The sequence below is a fragment of the Muscardinus avellanarius genome (assembly GCF_963383645.1).
Source record: "Muscardinus avellanarius genome assembly, chromosome: 18".
NCBI classification, from domain to species: Eukaryota; Metazoa; Chordata; class Mammalia; order Rodentia; family Gliridae; genus Muscardinus; species Muscardinus avellanarius.
Genome location: NC_137804.1, coordinates 10,409,426 through 10,437,318, shown reverse-complemented (window position 1 = coordinate 10,437,318; position 27,893 = coordinate 10,409,426). Strand labels below are relative to the sequence as shown.

General features: G+C 44.4%; 1 protein-coding gene across 5 annotated transcripts in view; it reads left to right on the top strand.

Moving 5' to 3' along the window:
• Window positions 1–23,709, top strand: part of TGFBR2 (transforming growth factor beta receptor 2) — a gene marked incomplete at both ends in the record, with an annotated part of 98,951 nt that extends 75,242 nt beyond the window's left edge. For 3 of the 5 annotated variants that reach the window (XM_080715725.1, XM_080715723.1, XM_080715722.1), the window contains 4 exons: window positions 2,504–3,303; window positions 5,323–5,464; window positions 20,496–20,623; window positions 23,530–23,709. In XM_080715725.1, the coding sequence (XP_080571851.1) occupies window positions 2,504–3,303; window positions 5,323–5,464; window positions 20,496–20,623; window positions 23,530–23,709 (1,250 nt within the window). The remainder of the gene's footprint in view (window positions 1–2,503; window positions 3,304–5,322; window positions 5,465–20,495; window positions 20,624–23,529) is intronic. The other 2 variants (XM_080715724.1, XM_080715726.1) reach the window with 2 other exon arrangements.
• Window positions 23,710–27,893: the final 4,184 nt, after the last annotated feature.

The window sequence follows — 27,893 nt, the reverse complement described above, 5'->3', positions numbered from 1 at the left end:
CTTTGAAGTTTCAAGATTGACAGACGTTGTTCAAGAATTTCTCTCCCCACAGAGTTTTACATGTAGGTTTTTCAAAAAGAAAAATCACGGAAAATTTGAAGGGGAAAGTAAAATTTTGGTTTCCGACATTGAAGCGGGGATTTCTAAAATCTTCTGAAGCCAATACCACACCTAAACGGCAAGGGATTTCTGGGTTTGTGTTTTTCTTTAACCTGAAAATAAATAGAAATGACCAGTGACGAAGATCCTTTGTATGGCTAGGAACTATAAATGAAATCACCCACCGGAGACCAATGAACCCTTCACTTGGAGGTGTTCATGAAGACATAGCTAAGTAATTATGAAGTTATTGTTTAAAATGTTCTAATTTTATTTCCGTGTCTGTGAAAAAGAATGTCACATTGAAACAACGTCAAGGTTCTCCAAACTCTGCCAATGTATTACAGGATATTAAAATAATATCTGTAGAATAGGGGTCAGTAAACATTTTTTTTTTTTTGGTGGTACTGGGGTTCCTGGAAGCCCTTCTACCTCCGGGCTACACTCCCAGACCTATTTTTACATTTTTCTTTGGAAACAGGGTCTCCTAAGCCAGCGCGCGCGGCTGGCTTTGAACCTGCGCGATCCTCCTGTCTCTGCCTCCCAAGCATGGGCATTACAAGCCTGCGCCACCACGCCCGGCCAGTAAACATTTTTATAAAGGTTCAGATAGCAAATATTTTAGGCTTTATGGACCATGTGTAATCTTGGTGGCAGGAATCAGTGTGTGTGTGTGTGTGTGTGTGTGTGTGTGTGTGTGTGTGTGTGTGACGGAGCTTTATAAATTAAGGGAAAAAAATCTTAGGTCACAGGGCTATACAAAAACTAGCCATGAATCCTCAGAACGCAATTACCAAACTTTGCCACAGAACATCAGAAATTTGAGAATTGCCTTCATTCAACATATACAGCAGACATTTGTCAAATACCATGAGTTGGCGCATCCTGCATCAGGTTCAGGGTGTGTCCTGATGATCAAAGTGGACCCGCTCATTGCTCGTACACAGCTTATTGTATCCAGAGAGAAACAGTAAGTTGGATAATCAAGCCATTTTATGATAGGATGCATTTCCTACAATTATGACATGGAGAATTGAAACAGGTGGGTACCGGGGGCAAATGCATCCATCGGACATTTCAGAGAATAGAGATAGAGATGGAGTTCTGAGGAGTGAGCCCCGTCCTCCACCATTGCTATTGAATGATTTTTCATCAGTCTTTAATTTTTAAATTAATTAATTTAATTAATACTGGGTGGGACAGCAGGGACAGTCCATATATTTACACAGAAACATTTTTTTTTCTTTTGTGCTGGTCTCTTTTCTTTTTTTTTCTCTATTTTTTATTGGTGCATTGTAGTCATACATCTTAATAGAGTACAAGATGGTGGAGGCGTACATGCACACATCAATTAGCCCTTCCCCAATTCCCACCCCGCTCACTCCCCCTCCCTCCTCTTTTCTGTAATTACTTTGGCACACAACGTCTATTGGTACTTCCAGTTCCACCTGTCCTCTCTCCCGATCCAAGACTCCTAGGAGTGTAAGAATTTGTTTTCAAGGCTTAATCATCAAATTAAATACCTTTTTCTATATTTAAAGTGCTCTCCTCAGGACAATGATTTTTTTTTTTTTTTTGACAGTCTGAGGGTTTACGGTCACATCTAGTGGCATCAAATAGCTTTTTAACCTTAGCATGGACAGCCAATGGAAGCTGACATTTCCATTTAGACTACCATGAAGGACAGAGAGTAAATCATCTTATATCCACACATCCCGAATTGGTATGCACAGGCTTTATTCTGGCCGAATTTCATTAACTGATGGTATCAAGGGCCACTTAGGTCATGAATTTTCTTTGAGAGCTAATGATCATTTCCAGTCTACCTGGACTCTGTTCTCACCACGTTTTTTTTTTTTATATCTGCTTTTTATTTGGGGTTTTTGTTTGGTTGGTTGGTTTTTTGTTTTGATTTTGTTTTTGCTCAAACACCTACAGTATGTTTATACTGCCAATTGTATAAATCTGGTTCCATCCCACCTACCAAACTTTTTTCTTTCTCTTCCCCAACACAGAACAAGTCTAAAAGAATCCCTCAGATAAATCACGGGTTCATTCTCTTTGACATAACGCGATTTCTGCCCTGCATTGATCCTTCCAATCTTTTGGAGACCAGCTCAAAGGCTGTCTTCACGACAACGCCCTCCGTGTTCCTCTAAGCCTTTTCACACTCCACCAATACACAAGACTGCACCACGTGATGAGCTCCTATCCCAGAGTGCCATACGTCGTCACTCAGCTCTTTGGCATTCCTGCAAAATAATAATAATTAATAATAATAATAATAATAATAATATTCACAAAAGCTATGTAGATAGATGCTAATTCATGTAGATGCTTGTGGCATGGTCTTGGTTTTCATTAACCCCAACTCCTTCTCTCCCTTTTTTTGTTCCCCCATCAGAATTTACCACCAGCAACCCTGACTGGCCGGGAGTCATATTCCAAGTGACAGGCATCAGCCTCCTGCCACCGCTGGGAATCGCCATAGCCGTCATCGTCACCTTCTACTGCTACCGAATTCACCGCAAACAGAAGCTCAGCCCATCCTGGGAGACCAGCAAGCCCAGGAAGCTGATGGAGTTCAGCGAACATCGCGCCATGATTCTGGAAGATGACCGCTCAGACATCAGCTCCACGTGCGCCAACAACATCAATCACAACACAGAGCTGCTGCCCATTGAGCTGGACACCCTGGTGGGCAAGGGGCGCTTCGCTGAGGTCTACAAGGCCAAGCTTAAGCAGAACACCTCGGAGCAGTTCGAGACGGTGGCGGTCAAGATCTTCCCCTATGAGGAGTACGCCTCCTGGAAGACAGAGAAGGACATTTTCTCAGACATCAACCTCAAACACGAGAACATCCTACAGTTCCTGACGGCCGAGGAGCGCAAGACGGAGCTGGGGAAGCAGTACTGGCTGATCACCGCCTTCCACGCCAAGGGCAACCTCCAGGAGTATCTCACACAACATGTGATCAGCTGGGAGGACCTGCGCCAGCTGGGCAGCTCTCTGGCCCGGGGCATCGCGCACCTGCACAGTGACCATACCCCCTGTGGCAGGCCCAAGATGCCCATCGTACACAGGGACCTCAAGAGCTCCAACATCCTGGTGAAGAATGACCTGACCTGCTGCCTGTGTGACTTTGGGCTGTCCCTGCGCCTGGACCCGACCCTGTCTGTGGATGACCTCGCAAACAGTGGGCAGGCAAGTTAGAGTTGGCGCTGGCTTGCTTTGCCCTGATGTCTAGCCTCACCCTACCTCTTCATTCGTTTCTCTTGTACTCTGCATGCTTAATTAGGGAAGCTCGCCAAAGTAGAGTCTAGCCCAGGCACCTCTGTTAATGGACAGGATTTCTCCTCCTGTCTTGTCTAGAGTGGGCACCGTTGCCAATGGACGGAATTTCCCCTCCTGTCTTGCCTAGCTCCTACACCTTTGCTAATGGACAGGACTTCTCCTCTTGTCTTCAAGTCCTTTCCAACTCAGAACTGACATTTTTATCCCCGAGTCAATCAATCCTCATTTCTCTTCCATCTGCAAAGGATGTTTTCTTTGCTTTGAGCGCCGCTGGCATTTAAATTTTATATTTTTCCCCTCGCTTATTATTCCTGGCTCTTTCTATTCTCTACCACGGGTAGTTCTGTTTGTTTCTGGGTCCTAGAAGGCATGAATCCTTGAAGCACACGAATCCATATCTGGGTGGTCACACAAGGTATCTGACACAATGCCCTGAAAGCGATAGTGACCCCCAAGTATTGGCTGAGCAAACAAAGGGTTCTACTTTGGGGACACTGTAGAGTGTCAAAAAACTTTCACAGGTTGAAATGGAAACTTTTTTGGCTAAGGACCGATTGGAAAGTGATTATGAATTACCAGGACATCCTTTCTTTATGACGGGCCCAGTGTTTCCACACAGTGGAGTCCGGCATGACCCACATCCTAACCCTAACCCTTATTTCTGGCTAGGTGCAGGGCATGCTCCTGCAGCATGGTTACTGCTCAGTCAGCCCTTTGTGTCCATGGCAGCGCACGCAGTGTTGAGGTAAACAGGCTGACACACAAACAATGAATTGCCAGGGTAATGAGTCATGCAGGGACCTGTGAAAAAGAAAATTTTCTCCTCTACACACCAATAAGAAACGCGTCTTGGAATGATAATAGCAAATTACTTGACTTTCCGGAGATCCGTGGGATGATAGGACAATGCTTATTCTTACTTAGTGAAGATGTGCATACAGCGGATATTAAATATTTTAAGTTTGAAATGGTCTCCTGAAAAGTATTTTCTCCTTTGTCCTGGGGACACATGTTTTTCTATGATTGGTTGTAGAAATTAGCCCAGGCCCGAAAGTCAAACTATAACTAAATGACATACCCACGACAATATAATATGATTTCAATTTATGAAAATACTTTCCCACGATTTTAATTTAGTAGAGAGTTATAAAATTATACTGCATCCTTGGCACACCAGAACGTGCCACGGGGTAAACAAAGATTAAAACAGTCTTTAAGTGATCAAAACTGATGGGTATTATTTCCATCATATGTCTCGGAGTTTCAAGGATGAAAAAATATTTCATTTGCAAAAGCCAAAATAAACATTTGAGCTATCGCAGCTATATTGTGATAGCTCTCAGGTTAGGATGTTGTTGAATTTTCCAGGCTCTGCTTTTTAGGTAAAGAACATCTTTTTTTTTCTTTTGTAGTATTGGGGATGAAATCTAGAGGTATTCTACCTCCAAACTTTACCCCCAGCCCTATTTTCTATTCTTTATTTTGAAACAGGGTCTCACTGACTTGTAAAGGGCCTCAATAAGTAGCTGAGGGTGGCTGCGAACCGCGATCCTCCTGTCTCGGCCTCCCAAATGCTAAGGAGCAATTGAAAAGTGATTACAAATTACCAGAACATCCTTTCTGGATGGCCAGCCCAGTGCTTCCACAGTGGAGTCCGGCAAGACCCGCATCCTTATTTCTGGCTAGGTACAGGGCATGCTCCTGCAGCATATCTGGTTGTGGTTGTTGTTGTTGTTGTTGTTGTTGTTGTTGTGGTTGTTTTAAACCCAGGTGTGCTATATCTGTCTGTGAAGTTCTCGCCCTCTAAAACGCCATGGTGATTATTTTTAAGAGTATCTACACATGTGAGGGAACTGTATTGGCGACCCAATGAAAATAAAAAATCAGCTGGGATTAAGTGATGGATCTCAGTGCCTGTTTCTGCTTTAGGTGGGAACTGCAAGATACATGGCTCCCGAAGTCCTCGAATCCAGGATGAATTTGGAGAATGTCGAGTCCTTCAAGCAGACTGACGTCTACTCCATGGCTCTGGTGCTCTGGGAAATGACGTCTCGCTGTAATGCGGTGGGAGGTACGTAAGGACCGCGCTCACGGGCCAGTGGTGGGCCCGCCTTCGAAATGACGCCGGGCTTTTGCTTCAAGCCTGTGTTTAACCACACAGCTGTTAATTACAAGAGCACAACTGTTAATTACAAGAGCTCTGGTGGTACACAGTCATTTTAGAACTATTTGGAATTATGCTAGGTAGCAAAGTGTTTAAGCTAGAAGCCATGTGGGGAGCATAAGGCTTTGCGTCTCCTCTGCTAGGGCTTTATACCATGACTTTTCTGTTGATGCATCTCTCCGTAAATATTTTCACATCTAGTAAGAGACGAGCCCTAATATGTATAAGAATTACTTCCTTTTATCAAGTGGAAAATACTCAGATAACCATTTGACTTTTGTTTTCTTATGTTTGAACGTTTTGGTGAATTATAAAGTCTGAAAAAAATTTTGGCTAAAATACGACTTGTATAGACATGACTTTTTTTTTTTTTTTTTTTTTTTTTGCAGTAATGGGGATGGCTCCCAGGGTCATTCTACTCCGAGCTACACTCCCAACCCTATTTTTTATTCTTTATCTTGCAACAGGGTCTCTCTGAGTTGCCAAGGGTCTCACTGATTAGCAGCTGAGGCTGGCCGCGAACCGCGATCCTCCTGTCTCAGCCTCCCAAATGCTGGGATTACGAGTGTGCGCCACCACGCCTGGCTAGACACGACTTTGGTTGTTGTTATTTTTAGGCAAAATAAGCAGAAGGGTTTGATATATTTGTTGAGGGTCGGAAAAACCTAGGAAAGAGAGGGTGTTAAAGAACACAGTCCCCTCACTGTCTAGGCCTCTGAGATTGATTGAGTGACCGACTTTTCTCCTGCCTTTCCCCCATAAACCCCAGTGGCCCGGCTAGCTCGCTCTTTGCCCCCCAAATTTAGCACTTCTTTTTTTTTTTTTCTTCTTTGAGCATTCTCTCTAAACACACTGTCATGGTCTTCCCAGAATCCCTTGCAAATTGCACCCAAGTGCTCACTGTTGTCAGAAACTACGCTTGCTCTTGACCATGAGAATATATACAGGTGGCCATCACCGGGAGGCAGAGCCAAGTCCATCACTTTGGAAAGTGTCATCTCCTGATGGTCCAGGAGAGAATGGCAGATCTCTCCATCACTATAGCTTTTCCTTTTTTATTAATGTTTTGATTGATGCATTGTAATCATGCATCAAGTGACGCAAACATGCATGCACACAGCATCTGTCGTGATTCTCGGTCCCACCCCGTCCCCCACCCCCTTTCTGACTCTTCTTCTCTTCCCTCAGGGATTTCCATCAGCATCTCACCTGAGGAATATGTGCAAACTTGCCCGGTCTTGACCGGCCGCCAAATGAAGTCAAAATAAACTTAATTCTATTCTTCACTTTTTGTTTGGCAGCAATTTTAGACTTATAGAATAGTTGCAAAAATAGCAGAGAGTTCCGGTCTATTTTGAAGCCATCTTCCCCTATTGTTAACATCTAACTGAAACCCTACTGTAGAGCTTCGAAAAACAGGAAATCAACCATGGCACAGTGCTCTTGATTAATTATAGGCCTTATTTTGAGCTTCCACGTCTCCGGTGGCATCCTTCTCAGCCAAGATCTGGTCCACGATACTCACCACGGTACTGTGTACACCACTCTGGTTGCCTTCACCTCAGCCTATCCTTGTCTTGTGAAAAGTTCAGATCAGTCACTTTGCAGACTGCCTCTCACAATGGAGCCTCTGATGCTTTCTCGTGATTAGATTGAGATCATGTGTTTGGGGCAGGACTACCACAGATATCGTATCTTTTCAGTGCGTGATATCAGGAGGTACAGATTCACCGGGATCAGAAGTTAAATCTGAGCACGTGCTTAGGGTTGTCTCTGCCAAGTTTCTCCCTGGTAAAGGCACAGTGTTTCCACTTGTAATTCATATTTACCTTAGTGGGAGATAGTTTAACCTATCACCTAACTAAATACTGATAAGAAAATATAATACACCTTTTCATTAATTTTTCCACTACTTTGAGGATACATCAATAATTATTATAATTATACGTAATGCTTGCTTACTGGAGATTGTCCCTCCCGCCTTCCCTTTCCTTCTTTCCTCCCTTCCTTCCTTCCTTCCTTCCTTCCTTTCTTCCTTCCTTCTTTCTTCTATACTGAGAATTGAACCCAAGGGGATTCTACCTCCGAACTATACCCCAGGCTCTATTTTTAAATTTTGAAGTGGGGTCTGGCTAGGTTGCTGAGAACCTTGCTTAGTTGCAGAAGCTGATCTCTAACTTGCAAGCCCCCTGTCTTAGCCTCCCAAGTACTTGGATTACAGGTCTATACCACCACACCCAACTTTAATGGAGATTTTCCATTCTCATTTTTCCTTTGTTTATGAATAGGTATACTACTGTAAGAAGCTCTGTTCCTTCTCCCAACATCCCTGTTCTTTTTTTTTTTTACTAATATTGTATTTATATCAGCTTGGAATCATGAATGTTTATTTCAGTCTATATTGTCATTATTTATTTTGTTGCTCAGATCGCCATAACATTGGTTATAAGACCAAGTGCCTAACACCTTGTTCGAGGCAGATTCAGTTGACACCTTGGTTGGCTCTGACTTTTTACCACTTTTCAGACTTATATAGCTGACCTGGTCTGGTCACCGTCCTATTTCTCTGCTCATTGCTGAGCCATCATCTATTTTCCCAGGCCCCAGCATTGGAGATGGGTCTTCCTAGGTGTCTGACACTATTTTTTTCCAGTTTCCCTGCCCTAGATCTTTCTCCACGATGCTTCCCGAGGTAACTTTGTTTGTCCTTGCTCAGTGAAATTTCTTTAACCGGGTTTCAGCCACTGCGAATCATTTTGTGCTTGAAAGCTTTGACAGTTCCAGATGCACCTTTAGACCTATATAAGTCGCTTCAGAGATGACGCTCTTGTCACCGTCAGAATAAGATTGTGTCTCAGTCTTTCCCTCGGCCTGCACAGCCAGCTTATTAATGCTCTGCGTGAGCTCCTGGCCTTCACTGTTATCAATGACTGAAGCTTTTTCCTGTTGATATTTGCTGAGTCTGGAAGAATTTCGGCTAACTGGGGGAGTGCCATGCATTTACCAACTTTTACGAGTTCTAAAAAGGGATGCAGGATAAACACGTTTTCCTAAGGAAGGAACAGATCTAGTTTGTTCAGCTAGCCTAAAAAAATAAAATAAAATAAAATAAGAAAACGTTATGATAAGAACAGACCTCATTTGGGGAACCGGAAAAAAGGTCATCCTGGTTCTGATTCTGTTTGATCTTGAGCCCACAGGCCTGTTTTTTCCCCAGCTTGGGCTGCAGAAGCCACGGCTGCATATCCGATCTCTCTTTCATCCTGACGCAAAGCTCTTTGCTTGATTAAGCATGTCAACTCACATAGTAAGCCTCTTCTCTTATGCTAGCCCTTCCTCCAAAAAGCATTCAGTTTTTTGTTTGCTTGTTTGTTTTTGAGCTATTGGGTACCTCTCAAAAAGCTTAAAGACATATTTTATTCCAGTCTTAATTTCAGAAACTTTTTATTTACCTTCAGAGTTGCTTGAAAAGCACATGAGCCCAGGAGACAATTGATGGGTATCCTCCAGATACAAGTATCTTGTGTTGTCCTCTCTCATCTATTTTATTTTATTTGGTTCTAAGGGTTGAAGTAGGGGGCATTCTACTTCTGGACTATATCCTTACCCCTTTTTTATTCTGAAACTATGTCTTACTAAGTTACTGAGAGTTTGGATAAACGGCTGAGTTTCTCCTTGGACCTGTGATCCTCCTGTCTCAGCCTCCCAAGAACTGAGAGTATACATGTGCACTACCATGCTCAGCTCTCTAGCTATTTTATTTTATATTTTTTGGATTTTTTCATTGGTGTATTGTCATACATCTTAATGGGGTACAAGATGGTGGAGGCATACATGTGCACATCACTTATTTAGCCCTTCCCCAATTCCCACCCAATTTCCTCCACCTTTCTTTTCTTTTCTTTTCTTTTTTTTTTTGGTGGTACTGGTGTTCCTGGAAACCCTTCTACCTCCAAACTATACTCCAAGACCTATTTTATACTTTTTACTTTATTTTTGGAAACAGGGTCTCTTAAGCCAACATGGCTGGCTTCGAACCAGCGCGATTCTTCTGTCTCCGCCTCCCAAGTGCGGGGATTACAAGCGTGCGCCACCACGCCCAGCTTCCCTCCTCCTTTCTTCCTTTTCGTTTGCTTAGTGATTGACTTTGATATGTTTATGATTATACAAATCGCAAAGAGAAAACTACATTTCGACCTCAAGAAGCCAATAGTCTGCTAAAAAAAAGGACTTTGATTCCCCTTTCTTGCCTTTTAAAAATGCAAATGTGTTTCTGCCTTTACTATTAAATAAATAACAAGCCCCACCCAGTTGATATCAGATTGCATAAGGTGTAAGGCAGAGGGAGAGATGTAGACGGACCTTCTTAAGCTTTGGCATCATTCCTGCAACTTGAAATGACCAGAAATCCAGAAATACAACAGATATAATTATAGCTTTCCTCTGGATGCCTCATTGCAAAAAAAAAAAAAAAAAAAAAAAAAAAAAAAAAAAAAAAACCTGGAATGTGCTCCCTTCAGGTGTGATAAATATTGATCACTACTTTACTTCAAGACGGAGGCTAACTCATACTCTACCTGTTTTATTTTAAGTGAAGCATTAAAGGACAGAAAATGTCATGAAAAACGAGAAATCCCACCTCCCCTGCCGTTCAGGACCTCTGACAAGTCCATGTCTTGTCAGGGGTGTAAAGACCCAGCCCTCCTTCCTCTCCTGGCTTTTGGCCCCATGACTTTCTGTTCTACATCCCTCCTTACAGACGCCTTTTAGTCTCAACACTAGCCTCTGCCTCCCCCTATTATGTCCTGGGACTGCCACACTGAGCCACCCACTTTGACAGGCAGGTGCCGGTCAGATCTAAGCAAAGCTGCAAAAGAGAAGGCAACAGAGCGGAGGACAGAACGCCCAGGTCACTGGAAGGATTCTGACCAGAAGTCAGGCAAGCGAGGCTCGGTCAGCTCTTGAAGGAAGAGTGACTGACACTCGGGGTGTCTTGTTGGGTTTCTTCTTTCTCAGCCAGCCTCTTCTCCGTGCAGGGCAGCACAGGAGAAAAATACAGCACCTCCCTAGAGAAGCTTCCCTCTTATCGGGGAAAGTGTAAACAGATGATAACAGCTTCTTCTGAGGCCAACTTCTACAGCTCTGCTCCACATGAAATTCCAAGAAAGATGGGCTGTCTTAAGCAGAGAGAGTGGACAAAAGAGAAAGGCTATCTGGAAGACAGAGGTATTTCCCAGTAGGAAAAAGCCACAAAGAAATAATAGTTACTGCTGCTTTGGGGCTCATTTAATCCACCGAAGATGCATTGAAAGATGTACTCTGAGTAGCCTCATTTTACAGATGAGAAAATTGAGGCTTTGAGAGGTGGAGATGTGGTGAAATTAGGAATCAAAGCCTCACCGTCTGCCGGACGTGGTGGTGCACACTTGTAATCTCAGCGTTCGGGAGGCTGAGATGGGTGGATTGAGATTCGCGGCCAGCCTCAGCTACTTAGTGAGGCCCTATGCAACTCGATGAGACCTTGTTTCAAAATAAAGAATAAAAAGTAGGGCTGGGGGTATAACAAGTAGGGCTGGGGGTATAACTTGGAGGTAAAATACCCTGGGTTCAATCCTCAGGAGTGCAAAAAAGAAAAAGAAAAAATCCGCTGTCTGGCTGGCTCTGTAGCCCACCGGCTCTCACTGTCCGGGGACAGAAGCAGCCTGGCTGATGGCGAACATGTCCCATCAATAGTAGCTGGAGTACCATCCACGTTACAGATGAGTCGTCAGAGATATTATGTACGTCTTGGCCTCTGATGTGAAGCCTTTCTAGGAGGATCTGGTGAGACATTTGTGCTCTTGAGGATTATGCAGTGATGGCCCGACTTCTGGAAGTCTTCACTGATTGATTTGTATCTCTCTTCTGCACGAGTCTTTGTTAACAGAGCCCCAAGGCTCTTCCTTTCTGAGCATCAGGGTCTTGAAATCTCTAACTTTCTCATCCTATCCTGCCAAAGATATATTCATTCACTCATTCATTCATTCATTCATTCATTGACTCAAGAAATATTTATCTGGTAATGTGCCTCAGACACTAGTTAAAATGCTAAAGATATAGCAGTTTAAAAAAGCAGACCTTTTCCCCAAGGGATGGGGTGTCTAGGGAGATAGTAGCGAGGTGGTAGAAAGATAAATAGCAAGCAAATAAAGATGCCGCATAATTTTAGGGGAGGGGCTAGGTAGGTGTGATGACTTTAAAAAGGAAAATAAAGTCAATTTAGGGGACAGAAGGTGTTATTTTTGACCCGTTAATCATTTGAAAGGACCCCAAAGGAAAACCAATAAACAGTTCTTCACCGTTGTTTAAAGAGGAAAAAAGACAGGAAGAGGCAATGGGTTTGTGTTTTATAAAGGAGAGAAATCATCAAGCCACCATTCAGCAAAGACAGGTCTGGAGACGGGCTCTTACAAGATGTCTTAGTCCTAAGCCTTTGGTTTGCTTGAGGTCCCTGAAGTGACTTGAAGTGTGTGGGAGGCTCTGAAGACCAGAGCCCAGTGCCCCATTCCATTCACAGGTGCTACCTATACTTCACGCAGGCCCAAACTGGCCTGCAAGCAAGACACCTCTCCAATCCCTGGCCACCGAGGCCTCTGAATAGAAGCTGACCCTGGCAGGCAGCTCGGCAAGTATTTAAGGAGCAGACACAGGACGCCAGGAGCAGCTCCGAAGTGCGCCCGCCGTCAGTCTTGTGAGCAGGACAAGAAGCCCAGCTTAACCAAAAAGAAAGAAAGAGAAAGAGAAAAAGAAAGGCCGTGCTAGGAGGAGAAGGACTCCATTTACTGGATTTCGTGAGGAGCGCCATTTGAAGAGCAAACGTAAAAACTCGGGGGTACCGCTTTGGGGGAAATTCATCAGCTCTGCTGTCTCGCTAAGTGGGAACTACAGTCAAAACAACAGCTGCGCACCAGATGCTGAGGCTCAGAGGAACGCACGGCTGGCCCGGGGGCCTGCCTCCTCCAACCCAGAGTTGCAGACCTGGGAAGTCGGGACCTGAACACTGTCTCTAGAGAAATTAAAAGCGACTGCAAGGGCCTGGCAGCTCCGGCTTCCACCAGAGGCAGGACTACAGCGAGACACAGGGCCGGGAGATGGAAGCGAGAGTTGTTCTCAGGAGCTGAAACAAAGAGGCTTCTGAGAAGAGCCGCTGTTTGAGGCCTTCAGGAAAGAAGCTCAGAGCCTCCGGTCCACTCAGTAGTTCTGCGCTGGAGCCGTCTGCTCTGGGTGGGGCACCCAAGGCCCTGGAACAGGAATTGGAGTGCAAGTAGTTTATTGGGGAAAAGATTGAAGGAGATGCTGGTCAGGGAATAAGTAAACGAGTCAGGAAAGGAAAGGAAACCAGAGATGGATGTCTCGTCAAGAGGGTCCCCACTGTGGGCAACTAGAGTATGAGAACATGCAGTGTAGCGCACGCGTCCACACTCACACCACCCCGCCCGGTGGACCCTGGGTGTTCATCTGCTAGCTCCCGTCTGTCCTTGGTGTGGGACTGCTCCAGGTCAAGGTGGATGTGCTACCTCCCAGCACCCCAGCCTGCCCCACTCAGCGCTGGCCCAGTGGGACACACAGAGAGGAAGTCCAGAGGGAGCATGTCCACCTGTGCGATCACACTAAGGAGTGCTGACGGGCACTCGAGAATTTCCTCACTGAGTGCATACAGAAAATCAGGCACCAGGTCTTTTTATTTTATTTTATGTTTTTATTTCTAATGTTTATACTTTTTTGGGGGGTGGTACTGGGGTTCCTGGAAACCCTTCTACTTCCGGGCTATACTCCCAGACCTATTTTATAATTTTATTTGGAAACAGGGTCTCTTAAGCCAGTGAGGCTGGCTTTGAACCTGCACGATCCTCCTGTTTCCGTCTCCCAAGTGTGGGGATTACAAGTGTGCGCCACCACGCCTGGCCTTCTAATGTTTGTACTTTGATTGGTACATTATAGTCTCATCATATAATTCATGGTGCTAGTGACATACATGCCCGTAGCATCTGTGAGTTTAACTCTGTCTTGTGCCCCCTTCTCCACTCAGATGTTGAGACTGACAATGGTATTCTCACATATATGTACCTGATGTCAGTGGAAGTGTTTCTTCGATGCTCGACGATGGTAGATGTGCGTAGGGTACAAGTGTGCTGTTTCTAGAAACGCATGGGATGCGTAATGATGGAATTAAAGTAACTGGCCTTTCGAGTGCTCCAGATGCTTATCAGATCAGCTCTTTGTGTCGGGAACATTCAAACTCCTCCCTCTCTCCTAGCTATTTCCAGACATGATTAGTCATTGTTAACTCTAGTTACAAAATCTTGACCTCTCTTAACCAAGTCCTCAAACCTAGTTTACCATAAAGCCAGGAACAAAAATAACTAATCACACTCTTCCTCGTGGTGCCTATTGTTAGCACTTTTTAAAGTGCTAGACTCACTCCTACTCTCTAACCTCTTTGCCTTTTTATTTTTATTTTATTTTTTTTTTACCTTAAAAGCAATTCCAAATTTTAAAGGTGCTTGTTCTTATTAGGTTAGCCAGGAATAGCAATCTTTCTGGACTGAGCCAACTCGACCCTTAAGTTGCTTTGTTTGTACAAAGGAGGAGGAAGGTTGGGCCTCATTGGATGGAACGTGGATAAAGGAGCCCTAGAAAACACCGTGTTAACTCTGTTGCCAAAAGATGCTCTGATCTGGGGTCTGTGGTTCAAACGAGCTGTTCTCATTCTTTTCCCACCACTCCCACCTCTCCCACCTGACTTCCCAAGCCCAGAACAAACAAGCATCGGTGTCTAATGTTGGTATAATAACAGTGAAAGCGAGGCTTGTCACCATCGGTAATGTTTTGCATAGCCCATTCTGACCTCCCAAGCCATAACCATCCAGCACATTCCACAAGGCCGCCCTTCTCAAAGTCAAACGGTGAGGACACTTGGCCAGGCGACAGAGAGATGCGCTTGTCACACTTGTGACGGGCACGCTCTCCCTGGGGGCTGCCCACCTGTGTCGACGTGGTTGAAGGGAACAGAACTTTCTGAAGTGCTGGGCAGAGAGGAGAAGTCACGGGCACTTCCTAAAAAGGCAAAGCGATTTCGTTACAGTAGCAGCGATCCTGTGTGCAGTTGTTGGAAGTGCTCTTCCCGGAATCTGAACCCAGAGTCTTGTCTGAGCCTCAGTTTTTGTTAACTGTGAAGTGAGGGGGTTGGATCATGTCTCTGAAGCCTGCTGTTCAGCAGTCTCTGTCTGACTCATTTGAAAGCCTTGAAATATGTCTAATCACTTACACTCCTTTTCTTCTGTCAAGATATAGGTCCCATTCCTCGTGAAACATTTGAAGCAGCACCGCTCCAAGTGTGGGCTGCTGGTTTCAGATATTCAGTAAGATCAGGACGGAAAGCGGGAGTGGGTGTCTCGTGACCTTAACTGCAATTGCAATGGGGCGTGGCCAAGACACCCAAGTGGGATTTGTTTTTCTTATAATTTATTTCTACTGTATTTTATTGAAAGGGGTCCCCAGTGAACAGAGAGAAACACCTTTTTTAATTAAAAAATAAATAGATTTCAGCTGGGTACCTGCCAGTAATCCCAGTACTTGGGAGGCCGAGACAGGAGATTCGCAGGTTCAAGGTCAGTCTCAGCAACTTATGAAAACCCTGTTTCAAAATAAAAAGGGCTGGGAGTGTAGGTCAGAGGTAGAACATCCTTGAGCTCAATCCCTAGTACCACAAAAATACATACATAAACAAAATAAATAAGTAAATAAATAAATGGAACGAAGAAAGAAGAATTGCAGAAGTCCCTGAGGAAAAAAAAAGCAAATGTGAATTTTTCATAGTTTTAAAAATGTATGTTATGTAAATATGACATTTCCCAGAAGTTGAAGAAATATCAGCATAAAACATGTGCACACTAGGAATCCCCAGCCCCGCTTACAACCTGAAAGTCTGCTTTGATAGTAAAGGATGGGAATGTGTCATTTGGCCCAGATGATGGTCACCCCAGACTTTTCTATTTTAAACTTAGAAAGAAGAAGAAAATTCACAGACCCTCTCAGTGGGGCCCAAGTACCCAGCCCCTCAGCCAGAACCTTCTAGACCCTTCTAGACCTTCCTTTCCTATAAACTCTCCCACAAGTCAAAGAGAGGAAACAAGCCTTATATCCCTTGGAACCACCAGGGATCCCACAACTTCCCAAGGTCTTTAGAAAAGCAGGAGGGGACCTCGTTGTATGTCTCTTTGCTTTGAGAAAGGATGCACTACTTTTTCTTTAAGCAAAAATACATCTATCTTCTCCCTTTCCATATGGAGACCAGTTTGTGTCCACACCAAACTTAAAAGATTGAAATATATGCAGGGGTTGATGTAGTGACTTTGAAGATGAGGACTTGAAATGAAATAAACTAGCCGTGGGTGGCAGTCTCAACCGTGGGGGCTTTTCCTTTGTTCCCAAGGGTGATCAGTCGTGAGGTTGACAGCTGGATTTTACTCTGACCCTGACATCTCCCCCTGGCCTGTCCCTTCTGGGCAGAGAGGGTGAGAATTGTTAATGCTGGAAATGTCTGGTGGAAGAGAGGAAGAGTCCTGATAAGGCAAAGGTGTTTCATCAGCATAACAGTTACGAGGCGCGCAACTCTGAAGGTTCTCCCTGGCTCGGTGCTTTCGGCTTCTCAAAAAGGGCTATAGGAGTCTTGCGTGGTGGCGCACACTTGGAATCCCAGCATTCGGGAGGCTGAGACAGGAGGATCGCAGTTGTAGGACAGCCTCAGCTACTTAGTGAGGCCCTTTGCAACTCAGTGAGACCCTGTTTCAAAAATAAAAAGACTAAAAAATAGGGCTGGAATGTAGCTCAGAGGTACAACGCTCCTGGGTTCCATCCCTGATGCCACAAAGAGGGGGGGCTATGGCAGAGCTTCCTTGGGGTGGCATTGCAACCATATCCAGAGCACACCTGGGGAGAAAGGAGAGGACACTTTCTTCGCAGCTGTCCTGGGCCACCTTTACTGAGAAGTAGAATCAGAGGCAAAGATTTTTTGTGCAAAAATGTGTTGCGGATAAAACCTCAGAAGAAGAAATTGAGAGAAGCTGGGAAGGTATTAAGCTTGTAATTTGGGGGAGCCCAGCCTCAGCCTTCTCTCTCTGCGGTGTGAATTGCCCTGAGAAGTTGTCCCACCCAGAGAGAAGAGGGTTGGACTGTTGAATGCCTGCATTAATTTGCCATTGGCTACTGCTGGGGCGAGACAGGCATGTCCAGGAATCTCCAGGCCAAGATGCTCCTGCCATCCAAGGACAGACTTAGAGAGAAAGAGGAAGCAACATCTGCAGCAGCTGGGGTCTGGTACTCTCGGTTTGGTAAAGGGGATCAAGGCGGGCGCCAACCCCAATGGCTACAACAGCCCAAACCGATGGAAAGAGACTCTGCGGACTGATACAATGTCCAAGGATCAATGGGTATCCTACACAAATCCTGAGAGCACCGTGCTACCTGATTGGGTTGGATTACAAGATAGATCTATAGGGGAGCTTGGTGGTCCTTCAGTTCCGTCCATGCATTTTATAGAAGACAAGGAGGTCACAGTAAGCCATAACTGAAGCCAGCTCTGACTCTCGGCTCCCAGCCTGTGCGTGAATTCAACCCAGCTCATATTTATTCATGACTACTGCCTACAAGGTGAAGCTTAAGGCCTAGAGCAGAGAATGGAAAGACAAAACACTCAGCCCTCTATCTTGGGCCTTAGAAATTTGAAGTCTAATGGAAGAAAGAACTGAGACATATAAGAATAGTGGAAGCTGGGCACTGGCAGGTGGTACACACCTATAATCCTAGTCCTTGAGAGGCTGAGACAGGAGGGCTGCAGATTTGCGACCAGCCTGAGCAACTGAGTGAGGGTCTACTACAGAATAAAAAATAAAATAGAGTTGAAGGTGCAGTTCAGAGGTAGAATGCTTCTGGGTTCAATCCTCAGTACCAGAAAAGAATAATGCAAATCCACACTCAGCTCTCAGCTCAGGAGCAGTACCGATGCAGGGCTAGGGCTCCTGCAGTCAAACGCAACCAGGCAGACCAGAGCTGCGGTTTGTTTATGTCTCAGCCAGAGGGGAGGCCTTTGTCCCAGATGTTCCTATATTCAAACCATTTAAAAGAAAATATCCTGGCAGCTCTTCTATTTGGGTGAGGCTGAAGGAAGACAAATATGGAACAGGGTTCTGGGAGAAAAGAAGACACAAGACAAAACAAAACAAGCAATGCATTTTTCCAAATGACATCTTGCCACAAAAATGTCTTCAATTCTTAGCCTGAAAGGGAAGGTGGTTAAAAACCATACTCACTAAGCAAGATGATGATGATTATTATTATTATTATTATTATTATTATTAGTGTGTGTGTGTGTGTGTGTGTGTGTGTGTGTGTGTGTGTGTAAAAAGGACTGGGAATTGAACTCAGGGGCATTCTACTTCTGAGCTACACCTCTAGCCTGATTTTTTTTTTTTGAAACATGGTCTCACTGATTTGGGGAGGGCCTCACTAATTTGCTGAGGCTGGCTGGGAACCCTGTGTCAGCCTCCCAAGTACTGGGATTACAGAAACATGACTATTTTAAAGGTAAAGGCCAAAGATTGTCCTTACTTCGGGGAAAAACAATATGAATTCAGCCTACTCTTTCCTTCGGCTCTGTGGCGTTTTAGTCCTGGAAGGTTTTCTGTCTTTTAAGTGGTCCTGTGCCCGCTTTGACATGTGCATTAATTTGGAAATTTAAATTACTATGTTGTTTTACTACTTTTCCAGAATTTATGGAGTTCCACTTTGGACAGGATCTGAGACTCATTAATTAATTAATTAATTCATTCATTCATTCATTCACTAAAGCACTTATTGAGTGACTACTGTATGAGTGGCCCTTGTCTTAGACAATAGACTATATGAGTAAGAAAGGGATTCTTCCTCAAGTGCTCGGTCTAGGAAGACAAATAGCTGGGTGTTTATATTAAAATATTAAACTTACTAAAGTAGGCCTCTGCCCAGGATATTTAGCCAAGAATGACTTGATGGTTGCTCAAGGAAGATTCCAGAAAGAAGTTGACCTTAGTTGAAACCAGAAGCCCTGGAGAAAGGTTATAGCATCCTCTATTATAGGTTAGAGCACCCTCTGTTATTTTTCATAGCATGCATCATCGAAGGGAAATTTTCACATTTTGTTCATTGATGTCAATGTTAATCTGTCCTCTCTGTTCACCCACTAAGACAGTATTTTTCAACCTTTGTCTTTATCATTACTATCATAAGGAGTCTTTGTGGACATTTTTTCCTTGCCATCATATGTTTTGTTTTCAATATGCCAAATATAATTTAAAATTTACCAGTTTACCCATTTCTTAAGAGCTCAATTCACTGTCAATAAGGACACTCACAATGGTGTGCCATTGTCTACTCTCTTTCCAGAATTATTCCATCTTCACCAACTAGACTCTACCCATTAAATGCCAATTCCACCTTTCTACCCCTTTCTCCCTACTTCCCCCTCCACCCCCTGGAAACCATTATTTATTTTTTTTTATTTACTCATTATTTATTTTTTTCATCCTGGGAATTGAACCCAGGGGCATTCTACCTCGGAGCTACATCGCCAGCCCTTTTTTATTTTTATATTTTGAAACAGGGTCTCACTAAGTACCCAAGGCTGGCCTCTAATCTGTAATCCTTCTATCACAGCCTTCCAAGTACTGGTATTACAAGCATGTGCCACCACAGCACCCAGCTTCTATTTTATGTTTTTGTTTGTTTCTATGCTTTTTCCTGTTCAGATGTCTCAGTCTGTTTTGTGTTGCTATAACAAAATGCCTGAGGCTAGATAATTTATAAAGGAAAGAGGTTCATTTTACCTCATGGTTCTGGAGACCGGGAAATCCAAGAGAATGGCATCAGTATCTGCTGGACTTCTAAAGGTGAAGTCCTTCTTGCTGGCAAGGACTCGGCCAAGTCCTAAAGCGGTGCATGTCACCAACCACATGGCAGTGAGAGAGTTCTATCCAAGACACAGAGCCAGACTGGCTTTTAGAACAGACTCACTATTACAATTTCCTCTTGTAAGGTTTACCTGGTCTCGCCTCTCCATGCTTCACAGTGACAATGCTATTTCAAAGTGAGTTTTGGTGGAGACCTTCAAATAATTGCATCAGGGTACCTCATGTAAATGGAGTCACACGATATTTGCCCTTGTTGGGATAATGCCTGCAAGGTCCATTCAGGTTGTAGCATCTATCATAATTTCCTTCCTTTTTAATGGCTGACTGTCCCCATGAAACTCAACACCACCTAGTAAATCTGCTTCTGTACTGTAAGCCTCTGGAGGACCACAAACTCATATCATATTTATGTTTTTTCCACCTCCAAAAAATGAATGCCATCCCTTTGGGGCAATGCATGCATTCACATGTAAACTGTGGGGCATTTTCTGTCTTATTCTCCAACACTCTCTTGCCAGCTACTAGCGCAACGCCTCTCACGGAGTAATCACTCAACAATCATTTCTTAAATGTTTCTCCGGATCCTTTCCCCAACACCCCTTCCTTTTTATTTTAACCCACTATATTTGTTTATTCTTTATTTATTTATTTATTTATTTTGCGGTACTGAGGATGAAACCCAAGGGCATTCTACCTCCGAGCTACACCCCCAGCCCTATTTTTTATTCTGAAACAGGGTATCACTGAGTTGTAGAGGGCCTCACTAAGTAGCTGAGGCTGTTTGCGAACTGTGATCCTCCCGTCTCAGCCTCCCGAATGCTGAGATTATGCGCACGCACCACCACGCCCGGCTAACCCTTCTCCTGCCACCCAATCATGCCTCATGACCTGCTCATATCCGTTGGCTGTGCATACCATCCTCAGCTGGTCTCTCTTCGCCTGCTTTCTTGCAGAAGTAAAAGATTATGAGCCTCCGTTTGGTTCCAAAGTGCGGGAGCACCCTTGTGTCGAAAGCATGAAGGATAATGTTCTGCGAGATCGGGGACGACCTGAAATTCCCAGTTTCTGGCTCAACCACCAGGTAAGGAGTAACAGCTTTAGAGGGCAAATGAGAGTCATCCAGAAGAGCCTTTTGGGTAGCAGGGCATTCTAGGATGCTGAGCTTACATCAGAGGGCAGGTTTCCTTATAGTCTATGACCCTGCCAGCTTTGTTTGTTTGTATTTGTTTGCTTGTTTGTTTGCAGTGCTGGGGATGGAACCCAGGGCCTCGTGCAGGCTAGCCATGCACTTAACCACTAAACCACATCCCCAACCCTTAGGTTTAGTCTAAAAGAAATTTTCAATAAAGTGCTTGACCCTGTCTTTTATAAGTTACAACCAGTAGATGTACGCAGCATTCAAAAAAGACTCTCAAATCATCTTTTTTTTTTTTTTTTTTTCCTGGCACTTCGGATAAAACCAAGAACTTTCTTTCTTTCTTTCTTTCTTTTTTTTTTTTTTTTTTTTAATGGTACCAGGGATGGAACCCAGGGGCCTTCTACCTCTGGGCTACACTCCCAGACCTATTTTATTTGGAAACAGGGTCTCTTAAACCAGCCAAGGCTGGCTTCGAACCTGCATCATCTTCCTGTCTCAGCCTCCCAAGCACGGGGATTACAAGCGTCCGCCACCCCACCCGGCAAACCAAGAACTTTCTACCTCTGACCTACTCCTCCAACCCCCAGCTCTTTTATTTTTAAATTGTTTTGTTTTGAAACAGGCTCTCACTAGGTTTCTGAGAATCTCGCTGAGTTGCTGAGGCTGACCTCGGGACCTGTAATCCTTCTGTCTCAGCCTCCCCAGGACTGGGATTGCAGGCATGCGCCACCCTACCACGCCTGGCACCAGTAATCATTTGGGGGGCATTTGTTACGTTTTCCGAGCCCCGTTGGTTCTGGGTGAAAACATTTGCTCGTGGCCTCTGCGCTTTACTCTCCTGCTTTGACCTCAGGAGTTTGTGTCTCATTCCCTCTGGGTTCCACATGGTCTCTGGGATTCTTCAGCTCCTGAAGGAAATGCGATTGCATACCAAGCCTGGGAAGTTGGCAGCAAGGCTGAGGAGCGTCCACGGTGTGCGGTGTCTGCAGACCCTGCGCACGGAGCTCCAGAGACCTGTGTGAGCCCGCCTGGGGATGAGGAGTCTGGACTGTCACTGTGGAACTCAGGGAAGCACAGATGAGGAAGATGCCCATGAAGGAACCAACAGGAAGCCTCTCCATTGGCAACATCCTAAAGGCTTCTTTTTTTTTTTCTTTTCAAGAAATAGAAGCCAGTGATCTGGACTTTCAGGAAGACCTGTCCAAATTCTTTGGAGGGCACTTGGCAAGAGCAGTGTTTAGAGAGAAAGAAGAGCACGATAGGTCATGAATGGGGGATGCTTTATGAAGTATCCAGGAAAACGCCCTCGACAAGAACAGAGAGAACCGTGTACCCCTATCTCACAGTAGGAGAACAGTGCACCCCCCTATCTCTGGCAAAACGATTCTACCAAGTAAAGCCTTCCATGACCTCTGTCTGATGAATTCCTTCAGCTAGGCAGGCTGAGGCTAAGTCATAGGTTTTCCTAAGGGCAATGCAAATGCAGATAAGAAGAAACAATAGACCAGGCCCAATCGGGAAGATAAATGGGGCAGGAAGCCATGTCTGAGGCGGGCCTGGCGCCGAGCCGCTTCAGAGCACAGATCTTAATAATGTCCCAGGCTTCTGAGGGTCAGGGTTTTCTCTGGGGTTTCAGGCAAATTGTCTTAGACTCTGAAATTGTGAGACTGTTTGCATAAACTCTGAAATCAGACGGTGCCGGAGAGGTGCTCAACTCCATTCTCTCCTCCGCTGTGCAGTTCTCATAATGAAGCCATTATTCATGATGATAAAATTCTGGAAAGAATTTGCATAATACATTTTTTTCTCTTAATGAGATTTGTTGCCCTATTGATTTCAAGTTAATGCTTAATATTTAATTTAATTTACTGCCTGTAATTACAGCGCCAGAATGAAATAAACGTTACTGTGTACCAACAATAACACTCTACTCTTAACAGGGCCATCAATCAATACCGTCAATTAGGTGAATTATGCGATTAATTCAATGTCAAGAACTCATGGGTTGGGGAGAGAAAGAGGGGTTCCAAAGTGTGTTGGGAAAGGCTTTGGTATTGGAAGGCACAGGCTAGCTCTCCAGGGCAGTGTTGGGACCTATCAGTCCCACCCTGGACACCTGTGTGAGGGAATCATCATTGGCAAGGTTGATCCTCTAAATGGGAGCGCTTATTTTATTTCTACCTGTTAAGAGTATCTGTATAGAAGATTCCTACCACCTGCTCTCTTTTCAGAAAGGACTTGAAATGGTAACAAAACCATTTGCATTGCAAAATAAAAATTAAAGTAGGGAGAGAAAACGCTTGCCATCTATCTGGGTAGCATCTCTTGAATGGGCTTGTTGGATGGAGGCCATATTTATTGAGTTAGGGTGAATCCTAGGCAATGGCTTAGAGCCAAGCATACCTGACATACAGACAGCCCTGTCATAAAGCTTCCAAGTGCTTGGCCCTTGGAAACTGCTACTGAGTCGATCCATGGAAGAGGGGGTTTACAGAAGGAAAGCAGGCTAATTAATGCCTGCACACTCCTGTGGGCTGGGCCGGTCAGACCCATTACAATAGAATGTGTGCATGACCCAACGATAGGACACTCTAGAAATGGCAAAATTATAGAGAGAATAAAAGGCGAGGGAGAAGGGGATGAACAGGCTCAGAACCAAGAATTTTTCAGGGAGAGAGACTATGCTATGTGATTCTGTAACAGTGGATGCAAGTCATTACACATTTGTCAAAACCTCTAGGACAGAGACCTGCTCTCACCTGCAGACGATGATTGATAACGATGTATCAGGCTGATCCCACGGAGTCTGGCGATTGATGGTGCCCTCCGTCTTTTCTCTTCTACTACAGGGCATCCAGATGGTGTGTGAGACGCTGACTGAGTGCTGGGACCACGACCCGGAGGCCCGGCTCACAGCTCAGTGTGTGGCGGAACGCTTCAGCGAGCTGGAGCACCTGGACAGACTCTCTCGGAGGAGCTGCTCCGAGGAGAAGATTCCCGAAGACGGCTCGCTGAACACTACCAAATAGCCCTTCCGGGGCCACGTGGGGCACGTCCAAAGAGACCACCCCCTCTCACCAAAGAACAGAGGCAGCGAGAAAGCCGCCCCTGAACTGTTGCTTCCTGGAAAACCACGGGGTCTCTCCCTCCCTGCGTGCTGCGGGATGGACAGAAAGACCAGCCACGGGGAGTGGGTGACCAAGAGCATTCTGTGCCTCTGATCTGTATCGGAGGATAAGCTGTGTTAGCACTTCCTCAGGAAATGAGATTAATTTTTTTTTTTACAATAGCCAATAACATTTGCACTTTATTAATGCCTGTATATAAATATGGAATAGCTATGTTTTATATATATATATCTATATCTATATATTTCTATATACCTATAGCCATACTCTGAAAAGAGACAAGGAAAAAGAAAACAAATATTCCCAGGAAACTGGTTTTATTGTAGAGCTCCAGAACCGAGCTTGGCCGTCGCCAGTGGTTCTCTGGCTCTCTGTGGTGGAAGGTCTTTTCAAAAGGAGAAAGGATCCATGACTCTGAGCCCGCTTTGGGACCGCCCTTCGAGAGCATTCTTCTCTGGCTGTGGAGAAAAGTATAGTTGCACTGTTTGGGGACCACTGTTCCTGGGGTTTCTGTATGCCCTTGCTTCTCCTGGTCTTTGTTTGACCTCTAAGTCCCAGCTTGATTATGAGCCTTCTTCTACAACCTAGTCCCAAAACTCAGTCCCATCTAATAGTTTATATGTCTTAAGCCCCCATTTTTCACAGGCTACAGAAAATGAGGACACATTGCCCCACCCATGAATTTGCAATATGTATACTGATAAGATGGTTCTTTCTTAATATTCCCCCTGTAATTATGTTATGATTCCCCCCCCACAGCCTTCATCCTTTCTTAAAAAGATACCCCCCACCCCCCCCACCCACCCCCGTGTCAGGGACTCGTTACATTTAATTTTTGGTTACACTTAGCTTGAGTCTCCAGCTCACCTTGCAAACAGCAGTGGGTGCCCTGTTTCTAGGTTCCAGAATTGACAAGTGGAAAAGATTTTGAACTCCACAATACTGCCGCTGTCAAAACGGTGTCCTTAGGCACCCAGAACATCTGGTTTTTCTCAGCCAGAGCAGCATTTTAAAAAGTTGAATCACTTTTTAAATATTGGAGATTTTGAAGTAAAAAAAAAAAAAAAAATCTGGATCCCAGGTAAGGATAGCAGATGGTTTCCTGTTCTCCACAGTCCACATCACTTACAAAATGAATGCTTGAAGGCTTGGACTCACTCACAAAGCTGCTTCACTTCTCCCTGTAAACATTTGTGCTTTTGCTGCCCTCCTCCCCAAACACACACACCTACTGTGGGAATTACCCTGCCCACAACCAAGATCCTTTGCAAGGGAAGTGATACAGAGTAGGATGCTGACCGTGTTTTCTGGCATTAGGATTTGAAGTCGATTTTACTGGACTAAGGGGGACCTCGTTTTTCTGGTCCAGGTTAACCCATGTCTCTTTTGCTTCTGTGTGGGGAGTCGTTCCCTCCATAGTAGGGAAAAGAACTCTTTCCTCCAACAAGTTTTTGTGCTGCTTACCTGGCTCTGCCACCAAAGCCCACCTTCCTGACCTTTGCAGAAATTATTCTTGAGGGACTTGAATGTGGGACCCAAGAATTCCATTTACAGTTAGTAAACCCATCTCCACAGGAAGAAGAGCAAGGAATAAGCTTTGATACATCATAGGAATTTGTTAATCCATAAGCAAGTGTGAATGTTGTGAGTAACAATCTCTTTAAGAAAAAGTAGGTTTTTGAAGCTACTTATTATCAGCCAAATAGGAGTGACTAATGAGCAAGGCAACTCTTCTTGGGTTGTGGAAGGTCTTATATCTCATCGGAGGCTTAGGACATGTGCTGAATTTGGGCTTGAGCTTCTAGGCACCCCGTTGAAGGCGGGTGGGCAGAGTCAAGGACAGTATGGTCACAAGGTCATGGAGGTGCCCAGAAATGCTTCTTCTACCATAAGGCCTGCTGATGCCATCCAATCGCTGTTACCCATTGACCTCTAGTGGTGAAAGTCTAGAATACTGGTCCATTAGTGGGAGCCTCCGAGATCCAGAAGAGTGTAAACACTTCCGGGGCATCGTGATCATAAACTGGAATGTAGTGTCGGATGATACTGTGGCTTGTTTTGTTGATGTTTCTTTTTTATTTTTTTTTCTTCTTATTCAAAAAACAGACCAAGGAATAACATTCTGTGGTTCCTAAAAATACTGACTTGTGTTCACTACTCTACATAAAAGGGAAAGTTGTATTCTTTTAAGGAACACTTCAGCCGAGCTCATGTATTAAAAATAGGAATGTGAATGCTAGATTCTCTTTTGATATCAAAAATCCCAAGCACTTATTTTCATCCTATGCATTGTTTGTCTTTTATATAAATAAAAATGTTTATTAGATTGAATAAAGCCAAAAATACTCAGATGAGCTTCCTGCCTCCCGTTTCTAACCCTAGTAGGGAAGCCCTAGTGAGCGTCACTTGATTATGTCATAACTTAGGCAGAAAACGTCACCAGAAACCTTCTCCAACTTTCCTGTACTTATTGTCTTCCTTAACTGACTATCCCAAGTCCCTTGTTTACTCATTTTTACTTTTTTATTTATTTACTTATTCATTCATTTATTTTTGTGATGCTAGGGATTGAACCCAAGGGCATTCTACCTCTGAGCTACAGCCCCAGTCCTAGTTAAATTCTAATTTGGAAACAGAGTCTCACTAAGTTGCTGAGGCTGGTCTCAAAACTGTGATCCTCCTGTCTCAGTCTTCTCAATACTGGAATTACTAGTGTGAGCAAAAGCACACACAAAAAAAAACAAATAAAAAACAAGCCAGGTTCAAAGGCACATACCTGTAATCCCAGTATTTGGGAGGCTGACAAAGGGGAATTGCAGGTATGAAGCCAGCCTCAGCAACTTTGAACCAGTAAGACCCTGGTCCAAAATTAAAAAGTAAAAATGGCTCGAAGTGTACCTCAGAGGTAGAATTATACTGGCTTCAATCTCCAGTACAAAGAAAGAAAGAAAGAAAGAAAGAAAGAAAGAAAGAAAGAAAGAAAGAAAGAAAGAAAAGAAAGAGAGAAAAAAGGAGAGGTCACCTTGTAGGGGAACTATCTCCTTGTCCCAAGAGCTTCTGTTGGCAATGAGGACTGCTTCAAAGAGTTGGGTTTGCTTACACCTTCTCTGTGTCTTACACTAGCAGGCCATTGGCTATCTGTTGGCTCCTGTCATGTGATACGCTTCTTTCTGTCTCTTTGTCCACAGCCTCCGTGGGTCCCATTTGTGCTTTTAATTCTTATCTGAATGTCACAGTGAAAGTGCCCTAGGAAGTTGACCCCTTAGGACAAAGCTCATGAGGGTTTTTTTTGTTTTGTTTTATTTTTTTGCCAGAAATTCAAACCACTTGTTTTGGAATATGAAGGATCTTGTGGCTAAGTAGGTAGATTGCCAGATGGCTAATGTAGCCGTCCTACCTTAGGGCTTCTCACCCGCGACACTGCTGACATTTTGTGTGAATGGTTCTCTGTTGGGGAGATGGTGTTGTCTTGTTCAGTGATTGACAGCATCATCTGGCCGCTCCCTGTTAGATGCCACTGACACCCACCCTACACCTGTGACAACCAAAAGTGTCTCCAGACAGACATGGCCAAACGTCTGCCAGTGAACAAGGCTGCCCTCAGTTGAGAATTGCTGAGCTGGATGATCCAGGTCCTCCTGTGGGCATTAGTTACATAATTTGAATCCTGAGGATTGAGCCCAAGGTTGTTCTACCTCCAAACTACACACTCCAGCCTAATTTATTTAATTTTGAAACAGTCTCTCTAAGTTGCTGAGGCTGACTTAAAACCTGTAATTCTCCTGTCTCAGCCTCCCAAGTACTGGGATTACAAGCAGGCACTGCCACGCCCTGCTATAATCCTATTTTAACCAGTAGCACTTTAGTGGTTATTAATTTTAATGGTCGCATGTTCTTGCATTTACCAGCTGTGTAGTAGGAGAAGGCTGTCTGTGCCTCAGTTTCCTCCCACATTATAATGGGATTTCACAAGCCTTCTCATCTACAAGATGTATCCTTGTGATCTGTAACCCATACAAGGCTTTGGGGTTGGGGTTGTGCCTTGAATTTGGAAAGCCTACAATACACGTTGGCCAATACTAAGC